General features: G+C 43.3%; 1 protein-coding gene and 2 long non-coding RNA genes across 3 annotated transcripts in view; 1 reads left to right on the forward strand and 2 right to left on the reverse strand.

Annotated features, from left to right (window-relative positions):
- mrtfba (myocardin related transcription factor Ba) overlaps window positions 1–5,570 on the forward strand; it is a 40,529-nt gene extending 34,959 nt beyond the window's left edge. The window contains exons 13-14 of the mRNA XM_021576115.2: window positions 2,962–3,022; window positions 3,212–5,570. Coding sequence (XP_021431790.2) covers window positions 2,962–3,022; window positions 3,212–3,711 — 561 coding nt within the window. The 3' untranslated portion in view covers window positions 3,712–5,570. The remainder of the gene's footprint in view (window positions 1–2,961; window positions 3,023–3,211) is intronic.
- LOC118942052 lies at window positions 4,207–6,448 on the reverse strand. The gene is made up of 2 exons (XR_005037965.1): window positions 4,357–6,448; window positions 4,207–4,310 (listed from the first exon to the last, which is right to left on the reverse strand). It is a non-coding gene; the product is annotated as an uncharacterized LOC118942052 (long non-coding RNA).
- Window positions 6,449–8,765: 2,317 nt separating this feature from the next.
- On the reverse strand, window positions 8,766–12,150 carry LOC110499164. Its single transcript, XR_002469927.2, has 4 exons — window positions 11,205–12,150; window positions 10,852–10,959; window positions 10,541–10,691; window positions 8,766–10,022 (listed from the first exon to the last, which is right to left on the reverse strand). It is a non-coding gene; the product is annotated as an uncharacterized LOC110499164 (long non-coding RNA).
- Between the last annotated feature and the right edge of the window lie 239 nt (window positions 12,151–12,389).

The following is a 12,389-nucleotide window of genomic DNA, read 5'->3' on the forward strand; positions in this document are numbered from 1 at the left end:
ATTAAAACTACTCAAACATACAAGTATTATACACAATTTTAAAGATAAACTTCTTGTAAATCCAACCACAGTGTCCGATTTCAAATAGGCTTTATGGCGAAAGCACACCAAACGATTGTTAGGTCAGCGCCTAGTCACAGAAAACTATACAACCATTTTCCAGCCAAGGAGAGGACTCACAAAAGTCAAAAATAGCGATTAAATTAATCACTAACCTTTGATGATCATCAGATGACACTCACAGGACTTCATGTTACACAATAGATGTTCGTTTTGTTCGATAATGTCCCTATTTATGACCAAAAAGCTAATTTGAAATTGGTGGGTTATGTTCAGAAATGCATTGTCTCAAACAAACATCTGGTGAAAGTGCAGAGAGCCACATCAAATAACAGAAATACTCATCATAAACATTGATAAAAGATAAGTGTTAAACATACGAAAAAAGAAACTTCTCCTTAATGCAACTGCTGTGTCAGATTTCAAAAAGGTTTTACGGCGAAAGCACACTTTGCGATTATGTTAGGTCCGCGCCTAGCCACAGAAACCCATATAGCCATTTTCCAAACAAGGAGAGGTGTCAGAAATAGCATTAAAATGAATCACTTACCTTTGAGCTTCATCTGGTGGCACTCCCAGGTCTCCATGTTAGACAATAAATGTTATTTTTGTTCGATAATGTCCCTCTTTATGACCAAAAACCTCCTTGTTCGCACGTTTTGTCCAGTAATCCGAATGCACAAGGCATGGGCACTAAGTCCAGATGAAAACTTTTTTAAAAGTACAATAAAAGTTTGTAGAAACATGCCAAACGATGTTTAAAATCAATCCTCCAGTTGTTTTTGTCATAAATAATATTTCGACCGGACAAAAGCTTTGTCAATAGAAAAGGAGAAACAAGAAAGGCGCGTTCCTGATCAGGCGCATGGCTGATGTCTGGAAATTTCCGCTGTCCACTGATTGAAAGTGGTGTATCTCCCTCATTTTTCAGAGTAAAAGCCTGAAACAATGCCTAAAGACTGGCCACATGTAGAGGAAGCAATAGAGCTTGTGAACTGGGTCTTTATATGGTGGATAGGCTTTCAATGGAAAAACAGCCTTTCAAAATAATAGTACTTCCTGGTTGGATTTTCCTCAGGTTTTTGCCTGTCATATCAGTTCTGTTATACTCACAGACATTATTTTAACAGTTTTGGAAACTTTAGAGTTTTCTATCCGAATCTACTAATATGCATATCTTAGCTTATGGGCCTGAGTAGCAGGCAGTTTAATATGGGCACGCTTTTCATCAGGAGGGGAAAATACTGCCCCCTTCCCAAGACCGGTTAAGGGACATGGGCAGCTGTGTTTTAACCTGTCTTTTAACCATTTTCCAGAACTTCTTGGGGTTAGACCCACAAAGGGAGAACTGCTTCTTAAAATAACTAACTTTGGCCTTCTGGATAGCCTGAGTGCACTTTTTCTCATTTGCCTGAACGAGAGTATGCCTGAGTATGCATGTGCTGTGCCTTTCACCAAATGCAATTCTCGTGATGGAGTAACTCTGCAAGATCACGGTCGAACCAGGGGCTGAACCTGTTTTTAAATCTTATTTTCTTTATGGGGGCGTTTTGTTAACAAAATCACTTACAATATTGAAAAATAAGGTCCAAGCGTCTTAGACAGAGGGGATCAAGCGGATTCTTTACCAATTTACAGAGGCCAGGTAATGCATTCAATGCCTTATATTTAGGTAATTAAGGACGGCTTATGCATAAAAAGCTTTTAACTTATAGCCTCTGTCTCTTGCGCAATACGCAAGCATCTATGCTCCGTTGGCCTCTCTGTTAAAAAGGCTCCTTAGCTCTTGGAGTCTCATGTAAATAAAGCTAGACTATAATAGCTTGCTGGACGTTATGCTTTGAGAGTTTCTTATACGTATAGTCTGTTTGAAGAGGGACGGAAGCTCTTTTTTTCTGAATGTTAAATACAGCAGCCCAATAGAACTCCCAGTTAGATTGAAAGAAGAGCGAACTCTCAATGGCGGTAGGCAAAAGCAGTTATTTATTCAGACCCATAACAATTCAATGCTCGTGGAGAGAAGTGAAAGCCGTCTGCATCTAATTCTAGTCATACATTATTCAAGCATGTCAGAATGATGAAGATAAGGACAACAAAATGTATTTAATTTAACTGTTGAAAGTGAGGAAGGAATGAAATGACACTAAAGAGAGAGGGGAGGAAGGCTAATTAACTTTTGTGGAAATATTATGAGAAGTGTAAATCCAACTCGCTAGCCTGTACTTGTAACTTTATAGGCCTCTTGTGCTGCACCAGAATTCAATGTTCTGGCTCTGCTTTATCGTGGTTTGAACGAGGTGTGTAATTTCAGTCCATATAATACAATCCAGTAATAGTCTACACTCAAAAAGATTTGCCTACCGGAGCTAGTTTAATTTATTTACCCAAGAGAGCATATAGCTAGCAACATCTATGTGCTTTTATGTTTTTCTGTCGTGCGTAATGTGGAGTAGCAAATATCATAAAGGCTATGTATTGAATAACGGCACAATCATTTGAGTTTTTGGGGCTTGGGCTCATTAAATGTATTTTTAATGTAGGACTCATAAAATGTATTTAATCAGGCTCAGGTTGCATCAGATTTGAATTTTCAATCAAAGCTCTAATCAAATCCAGACAGGCCTATTTATATGTTTTATAACGCTTTTGAATGACACTTCTGGTTTTGGCGGAAAATATCGGGTTACATGGGAGAAAAGTGATTTATTCTCTGGATGAAACATTTTGTGAAATACTGGGAAAATATTCAACCCCAGTTGAACACACACGCTCGTACAGTAAGACAGACACACAAACACATTCACAAATGTATGATGTGCGCTTTGTAATGCAATTGGTCACACCCAAGAGTCATGTTATTGGTCGTGCATCTCCACCCCCTTACCTTATTGGCTCTCTCAGGTTTCCACGGCAACCAGCCAGCAGATGGATGACCTGTTTGACATCCTGATTCAGAGTGGAGGTGAGAACTCACAGCATGAAGAAGCATTTACACCTTTAGCTCCTTGTTCTAACCCTGAAGTGACTAAGTTACAGCCATCTGGTCTTTTCAAACAGTGATAAGGTTGGCGTTTCTTTTTAGACTTCAGCCTGTGTTACAATACAGGTAAATAATCTTTCCTATCCTATTCCTGTCTCTTTTCTCCTCCAGAGATCACGCCATTCATCCAGCAGGACCTGCCTTCTCTAAGCACTAAGACTGTCCCTGTCACAGCCAACATCACTACCCTACCTGTCAACACTGCCCTGTTCAGAACCCCTCCACAGATCCAGGTTGCTCCCCCTCCCACCCCTCCCTTCAACCCCCTGCCCCTCCCCAGCCTGGCCTCCGACAACCAGCTGGAGGCCTTCCTGGAGGGGACTCTGAACAACCCGTCCCCAACCACGGATCCCCGCACCCTGGGTCTGATCGAGGAGTTGCAGTCCCAGCTCCTGGATCAACCCTACTCCCCAATGGACACCTCAGAGCTGTCCTTCTGCGACTCCACGTCTCCCCCTTCCTCCCTCAACATGGGCTTGTCCGACACAGTCCTGGACAACATGGAGTGGCTGGATCTAACCATGCCGTCCGACCCCGCGGGGGGGCTCACACCCCTGGGGATTCCTTCAGACTTCCTGGATACACACGACCTGCAGCTGCACTGGGACTGAGGGAGAAGGGATGGATGGAGTGAGGAAGGAAGGAAGAGGAGGAGTGGTGCAGGGATAGAGGGACTCAATGTAACAAATACAGACTTGGTCAGGTGATGTTAGTCCTCCTTGTGTATTTAAAACATAAAAAATATTTAAAATGTTATGCCATATAATAAGATTAGCCAGCTGGTGATCGGGGCAGTGGATGTTTAATAGGAGTACTGGGACCAGAGCCAAATGAACAAGGAGGCAGGTGGTATGTAAATATCCTGTAAATGTTAGCTGTTCCCTCAGCCCTGCTGGAGTTTTTATTGAATTGGGCAAAGCTTTCACTATACAACACATGGCAGTCAGCCTTACGCTGTTCAGCTTTCCTTGCGGTGAACACGTGGATGTGTTAACTTAGCATGCGTTTCACATTGGTCATGCTACAGGGTCTGGATCTACAGCCATTGCTCTGTGGAAGCATGCTGCTGTGCCATACAGTCAGTCTGAGAATGTGGTTTGTTTATTACAGATCTGCTGTGCACAAGCCACGACAAACAGCATAACTGACCCAAGTAAAACTGACAAGAGTACAAGGCTGTTTTACACTGGTCTTTTTTTTTGCGCCATACCTATATTTGGTATTGCGACATACCTATATTTGGTATTGCGACATACCTATATTTGGTATTGCGACATACCTATATTTGGTATTGCGACATACCTATATTTGGTATTGCGACATAGCTACATATAGTTTTGGATGAGACTGTTTTTTTCCTGAACAAAACAGACGCTGTGGTCAGTTGGACTATTTAAGCAACTGAACTGACACTGAGAACAAAGACTCACTCCTATTGGATGAGGAGGAGTGGACTCCTCCCACTCTGAGCTATGCACTAAGGAGGCGGGCCTTACACCTGCCCCTCACACAAGGAAATCTGAATCACAGATAAAGATTTTAATGAACCGTTTATTGAAAAAAACGTCGATCCACGTGTTGGTTATCTTTGTGTACTTTCAATTCAAGGATTCCAAGTTGATCCGTCTGAAAGAAAGTGGAGACTACATTGTTGGCAGCTTTATCTTCTGAAAGACAACTGACGTATCAGTGGCAAGGGAACAATTATGCTATCACACAGGTACACTACATAGAGGTTAATGTGTATATACTTACTGTATGCTAGCCTGGTCCCAAGGCTGTTTGTGCTCTTGCCAACTCCATTGCTTATTGCCAAGCATGTTTGACATGACAATGAGTGACAAGAAGTTGGCATGATAGTCTGAGTGCCAGTTGTTTTGTATGCTACAAGTGTTTGTGACATGTTTTAATGTGGCTGCATGACCTCTGGCAGAAAGAGGTGCTATACTGTAATCTTCTCTGTCTGTCCTGAAATCTGTCTGTCAAATCTCTGCATTTGTCTCGGTCTCTCAGCATTCTTCTCAGTCTCTCATTGTGTGTCTGTGGTTCTGTCTGAGAAATGATGCATGATGTCTCTGTCTGCATGTGTGTCTATGTGTGCCCTTTCTGTGTGTCTCTGTGTTGTTGAACGTTTTAAACCATGTCTGATATCGGGCTATATTTGTCTCTGTCACTGAGTTGGCTGCAACTCACTTGAGTCGTCTTTATTTTTATGAAGTTGGACGTTCATAAGACAAATGAACAACTTTTATAGGCTGAGTTTTAAAAAGGTTTGTCTCACAGAACAGCTTTGTAGGACTGTTCCCTCTGTCCTGTTTGGTTTGTGTTATGTGGTAAAACGCACAGTAAACACCCACAGTGGTGTGACCAACAGAGTTAAACTAAAAGGGATGACATTAAGCTTCTGGTATAGCTACCATTTTGTGGCTGAATTTGATGATGGTGTTTGTGTATAATGTATAATTTTTTTTTAAATTTGCGTTGTGTAGTTCTTTCTACCTGGCATATCATGTCAAACGACTTTAGTAGTACTCAGCATCTCAATCCAAATATTATTCTGATCAATATTGTATAGAACTAATACGGTTGTACTGTATAGCACTTTGGAATATCATGGCTTTATTTTGATGTTTGAACAATCATTCTTATCCAACAAGTCAAACACTAAGGATAACATATAGGCAGGTAATAATGCCAAATACTGTCCACACTGTCTGTTACCATTAGGAACCAGATGCTTGTAACTGTGGTTTAGGGCTATCAAGGAATTATTTGTTTTTCAATTGTTGCCTAATAAGGCAGTGAAACATTGGTGAAAATCTATTGTTGCCACTTTTTTAAAATTGTATTTATCACATTTTTGTGTTCTGAAATCCAATAGTTTTTTCTGTATATATGCAAGAGGAAGATTACTGTAAATGTTTTTTTTTTACCACCCATACCAGAAATATATGGCCAAAAGCATCTATATACATGGGTATGCTGTAAAATATGACGGTTGGATTCTAAAACATTTAGATTCTGAATCATGTCAAACCTGTGTACTACTACTGTTAATAGGATGTTAGTGAAGCAATAAGGCCATAGCCTTACACTTACAGCACTGGTTCATTTGTGTTGTCGCTATCTCATAACAAGATGTCATCGTGTTGATCATTGCAAGCGGATCTTGATTTCGGCCTTACCTAATTCTGTGTCTTCTGTATGGTACTTGTCTCCCGTTCAACCCTGGTTCTTTGTCTGAAATGTAACTACACTGAACAAAAGTGTAAACGCAACATTTTCAAAGATTTTAGTTCATATAAGGAAATCCGTCAATTGAAATACATTCACTAGGCCCTACTCTATGGATTTCACATGACTGGGAATAAGATGTGTATCTGTTGGCCACAGATACCTTAAAAAAGGTAGGGGTGTGGATCAGAAAACCAGTCAGTATCTGGTGTGACCACCATTTGCCTCAGGCAGCATGACACATCTCCTTCACATAGAGTTGATCAGGCTGTTGATTGGGGCATGTTGTCCCACTCCTCTGGATATTGGTGGGAACTGGAACATGCTGTCATACACATCGATCCATAGCATCCCAAAAATGCTCAATGGGTGACCTGTCTGAGTATGCAGGTCATGTAGGAACTGGGACATTTTCAGTTTCCAGAAATTGTGTACAGATCTTTCTGACAGGGGCTGTGTATTTTCATGCTGAAACATGAGGTGATGGTGGCACGACAATGAGCCGCAGGATCTCTGTGCATTCAAATTGCAATCAATAAAATGCAATTGTGTTCGTTGTCCATAGCTTATGCCTGCCCATACCTTAACCCCACCACCACCATGGGGTACTCTGTTCACAACGTTGACATCAGAAAACCTCTAACTCACACATCGGCCATGTACCCGGTACAGTTGAAACCTTGATTCAACCATGATTAGCACCAGTGGGAATCGAGGGTGCGCCTTTGCCCACTGCAGTCTTTTACGACGCCCAAACTGCAGTCAGGTCAAGACTCTGAGCACACTGATGAGCTTTCCTGAGACGATTTATGACCTTAAGGTCAGAAATTATTCGGTTGTTCAGACCCGCAATTTCTTCAGCTGTCCGGTTGGCTGGTCTCAGACGGTTACGCAGGTGAAGAAGCGGATGTGGAGGTCCTGGGCTGGCGTGGTTACACCTGGTCTAACCGGATGTGGAGGTCCTGGGCTGGCGTGGTTACACCTGGTCTAACTGGATGTGGAGGTCCTGGGCTGGCGTGGTTACACCTGGTCTAACCGGATGTGGAGGTCCTGGGCTGGCGTGGTTACACCTGGTCTAACTGGATGTGGAGGTCCTGGGCTGGCGTGGTTACACCTGGTCTAACCGGATGTGGAGGTCCTGGGCTGGTGTGGTTACACCTGGTCTAACTGGATGTGGAGGTCCTGGGCTGGCGTGGTTACACCTGGTCTAACCGGATGTGGAGGTCCTGGGCTGGCGTGGTTACACCTGGTCTAACCGGATGTGGAGGTCCTGGGCTGGTGTGGTTACACCTGGTCTAACTGGATGTGGAGGTCCTGGGCTGGCATGGTTACACCTGGTCTAACCGGATGTGGAGGTCCTGGGCTGGTGTGGTTACACCTGGTCTAACTGGATGTGGAGGTCCTGGGCTGGCGTGGTTACACCTGGTCTAACTGGATGTGGAGGTCCTGGGCTGGTGTGGTTACACCTGGTCTAACCGGATGTGGAGGTCCTGGGCTGGTGTGGTTACACCTGGTCTAACTGGATGTGGAGGTCCTGGGCTGGCATGGTTACACCTGGTCTAACTGGATGTGGAGGTCCTGGGCTGGTGTGGTTACACCTGGTCTAACTGGATGTGGAGGTCCTGGGCTGGTGTGGTTACACCTGGTCTAACCGGATGTGGAGGTCCTGGGCTGGTGTGGTTACACCTGGTCTAACTGGATGTGGAGGTCCTGGGCTGGTGTGGTTACACCTGGTCTAACTGGATGTGGAGGTCCTGGGCTGGCGTGGTTACACCTGGTCTAACTGGATGTGGAGGTCCTGGGCTGGCGTGGTTACACCTGGTCTAACTGGATGTGGAGGTCCTGGGCTGGCGTGGTTACACCTGGTCTAACTGGATGTGGAGGTCCTGGGCTGGTGTGGTTACACCTGGTCTAACTGGATGTGGAGGTCCTGGGCTGGCGTGGTTACACCTGGTCTAACTGGACGTGGAGGTCCTGGGCTGGCGTGGTTACACCTGGTCTGTGCTTGTGAGGCCGGTTGCCAAATTCTCTAAAACGACGTTTAGGCCGCTTATGGTAGAGAAATTAACGTTCCATTCTCTGACAACCGCCCTGGTGGACATTCCAGCAGTCCGCATGCCAATTGCACGCTCCCTCAAAACTTGACTGCAAATTTCAGAGTGGACTTTTATTGTCCCCAGCACAAGATGCACCTTAGTAATGATCATGCTGTTTAACCAGCTTCTTGATATGCCACACCTGTCAGGTGGATGGAGTATTTTGGCAAAGGAGAAATGCTCAGTAACACAACATTTGAGAGAGATAAGCTTTTGGTGTGTATGGAACATTTCTGCAATCTTTTATTTCAGCTCATGAAACATGGGACCAACATTTTATATGTTGTGTTTTATATTTTTGTTCAGTGTAGTAAGACATTTGCCCCCCCCCCCCCCCCCCCCCCCCACACACACACACTGTCAAGTCTGTCATCTGTACACCATACATACATTTTGCACATTGTGTACACACTTGTCATGCATATTTTTATACATGTGTAGCACATCCATTGTATCTATTTTGTAAATAATATGAAAACGTATGTACTGAATGCCTTTTGTGTCAATAAAATGTGGTGCATTGTGAGTCTCCTAACATCTGCGGCTGGAGGCCAGCGCTCACGTGAGGTTTGGTCCTGGGCTGCTGAGATTATTGTTAAAGTTCTACTGTGAATATCTTTTGAAATGATGTTAAGCTGTCAAAAACAAACACAGCATCATACTCCGTTGTATAATTGTGCTATATAAAAGTAGTAAGCATTTGAGGCATTATTAGATTTGATGTTCTGTAGTTCCACAAGATTAAACAAAACACTTGAAAGGAAAATAGAAAATTACAGTTCACAACATTTGCCAGGTTAATTCACTTACGTTGACCTTTGTCACTGTAAAGAAAGAGGGAAGTAGAATATACAGGCTATTGTTGCTTGCTGGTAAATGTTTGTCTTCATTTTCATAAATCCTAGGTGGTTGTGTGGTAAATGGCTTACTGTCAATGCATCACCTGCTTTCCCTTTGACATTTGCATGAACAATGCGTTGATTAGCCTTCAATGATCATGTTCTCATACAGTCTCTGGTGAGTAGAAACATTTTCTCTCTTAGAATATACAAACGTATGTTCTACAGATAATGAAGCAAGGAACGCTATATTCTTTCAGTATGTGTTATTCCAGTCCATCATTTTGGTCAGAAAGTCTTCTCAGGTTCTGTTGGATTCTGCACCGTTGATAGAACCAAATGCTGTCACAGCTGGACACTGCTCAAGATTCATAGTGCTTTTTAGGATCATCCTCCCAACTTTTTCAAGAAAGAAACTATCACCCCAACAACAATCTCCATCCCCTCAAACTGTGATCATAACACAGTACTGTACGGCATCTGCCACCAGGTGTCATTAGAGCTGTCCAGTCTCTCGCCTTCTAATGTCCCACAGTTCAGAGGGCATAACGCCCATCCAACCACTCCATTCACTGTCTCCCTCCATCCAACACCAAAGAAACAGTAGCCAGTGATATAGTATCTGTAGAAGTACCATTCTGTCTTCACATCCGTTCTGCGGTGTAGATGTTGCTGTGACACTCAGGGCATCGATGTCTGACGTCCTTTAGGTTGTCCAAGCAGAAGGGGATGAGACAGCACCCAGCCACACACCTGGCAGAGGGGGTTTATACAGTATTATGAACTGGGTGGTTTGAGGTCTGAATGCTGATTGGCTAAAAGCCATGGTATATCAGACCTTATACCACGGGTATGACAAAACGTGTCTTTTTACTGTTCTAATTATGTTGGTAAACAGTTTATAATAGCACAAAGGCATCTCGGGGTGGTGCAATATACCATGGCTAAGGGCTGTATCCATTTACTCTGCATCTTTGTGCATAAGAACAGCCCTTAGCCCTGGTATATTGGCCATATACCACACCCCCCCAGGCCTTATTGCTTAATTAAGACAGACTAAAATAAGAGCACATCTGGTTTCTGCTTATCTGGTTGTAGGATAAAGTTGCCCCTAGACTTTGATCTAAGGACGGATGTTTTAGAGGAGTGCTGACCTATGGTCAGTTTTGCTTTTTATACAACAATGAATAAGACCACATGAACAGGGAGCAGCTCCTAAATCATCACTCCTCTGTGACGTTTGATACTAGAACTTGTCTGACAGGACTCACCCTAACATGCTGGACACAAGGCATAGCATCCAGGCTGCCCCTCCTATTTTGCGATATGTTTCCGTGGTGATGACCTGCTCGCAGATAGGGCATTGGACGATCGCTGGGTCACTATTGAGCTTCTCCACCTCCACTATGTCCTCTGGGGCCTCTGGAGGAGAGGAGAAAACAGGCATTGTCGTTGCCATCTATGCTCACCTGGACATACTGTAGATGGAGAAATTACAAGTACTGTAGAGCTTATGTCAGAGCTTGTCTCATGTATCCACTCTACCTAATTGTTCATCCTACCAATGCTCACACACACATACCTGGCGCAGCAGGAGGTGTAGCCTGTGTATATTGTTTCATGTTCTCTGGTGTGTTACTCGGTAGGACATACACTCCTTGATAGGGGGCAATGAGATCCTCTGTATAGTCTACAACAACAAAAAAAGTGTGCTCAGTGATGAGGAAATAAAGTTATGAAACATCATATTGACATCTATCCAAACATGAATGGAAAGCATAAATCAATAGTTAGTTTTTACAGACAGGACAAAGATCTCTGCTGCACTTTAGGCTCAAGCAAACAATCAAGCTTAAAATATCTAAGATAAGGCAGCTTGTTTCAAAATGTATTTGCTGTGTACAGGACTGGTATAGTGAGCAGGTGTCTGTCTACCTGACAGTGGTTTATGATCCGGTCCAATGTTGTTGTCTGTCTGTATCTGTAGTAGCTCCTGTTCTCTTTCCACCAGATCATGTAGCTCCTGTTCTATGGCCTCCAGCTCTGTAGGCTCGGACTCCTCTGGGAAAGAGACTGTAGGGGACAGAGCTGGGCGACGGAGGGAGACAGAGTAAGATGTGGTTGAAAAGCTTTGGGATAGCTTCAGAACACAAGAAACCAACACTGCTTTTCAGTTCCTCAATAAGTAGAGGAGACCGGGGTTGGTTGTCTCCCTGGGTTGGTGTTCACAGTGCTAGTTACTCACAATCTAAATGGCACTCATTTATATTTCAACCTTGACTCGGGTACACAACATAGTAAATGTCTGGGACACTCCAATTAGTCTATTTTATGTTTCGTTTTAATTACTTGGATGTCCATCCATTTTGAATATGTTACGAATTACAATTCCTACAATATGTTACACATTTGCTAAACCTATGTTATGAATTCCAATATGTTGTCGCTAATGTTAGCGAGGTGGCTAACGTTAGTTAGGCTAGGGGTTAAGGTTAGGGGAAGGGTTAGCTTATATGCGAAGTTGCAAATTAGCTAAAGCTGTCCGTGATGAGATTCAAACACGCAACCTTTGGGTTGCTAGACGTCCCAACTTTAATATTTGCCTAAAGTACCTTGTGTCTTTTGTAACCAAACCAAATATAACATATCATACTAATTTGATTGCCCCGGATTGATGTTTACTATGTTACGTCTAGTCTATGAGACCAGGCCGGCTATTTAGAAATTGAATGTGTGAATTTCTTTGAAAGAACTAATCCACTTGGTCAATTCATGTCAGCATGAAGTGAGGAGAATGTATGTGTTTCTCATAGGTTAAAGTAATGTGTGCGTGTGTGCCACCTACACACAGTACACTATATATACAAAGTATATATACACCCCTTCAAATGAGTGGATAAGCCACACCCGTTGCTGACAGGTGTATAAAATCGAGCACACAGCCATGCAATCTCCATAGACAAACATTGGCAGTATAATGGTCTTACTGAAGAGCTCAGTGACTTTCAACGTGGCACCCTCATAGGATGCCACCTTTCCAAGTCAGTTTGTCAAATTTCTGCCCTGCTAGAGCTGCCCCGGTCAACTGTAAGTGCTGTTATTGTGAAAACATGGAAACGT

The sequence above is a fragment of the Oncorhynchus mykiss genome, chromosome 20, assembly GCF_013265735.2.
Source record: "Oncorhynchus mykiss isolate Arlee chromosome 20, USDA_OmykA_1.1, whole genome shotgun sequence".
Classification (NCBI taxonomy): domain Eukaryota; kingdom Metazoa; phylum Chordata; class Actinopteri; order Salmoniformes; family Salmonidae; genus Oncorhynchus; species Oncorhynchus mykiss.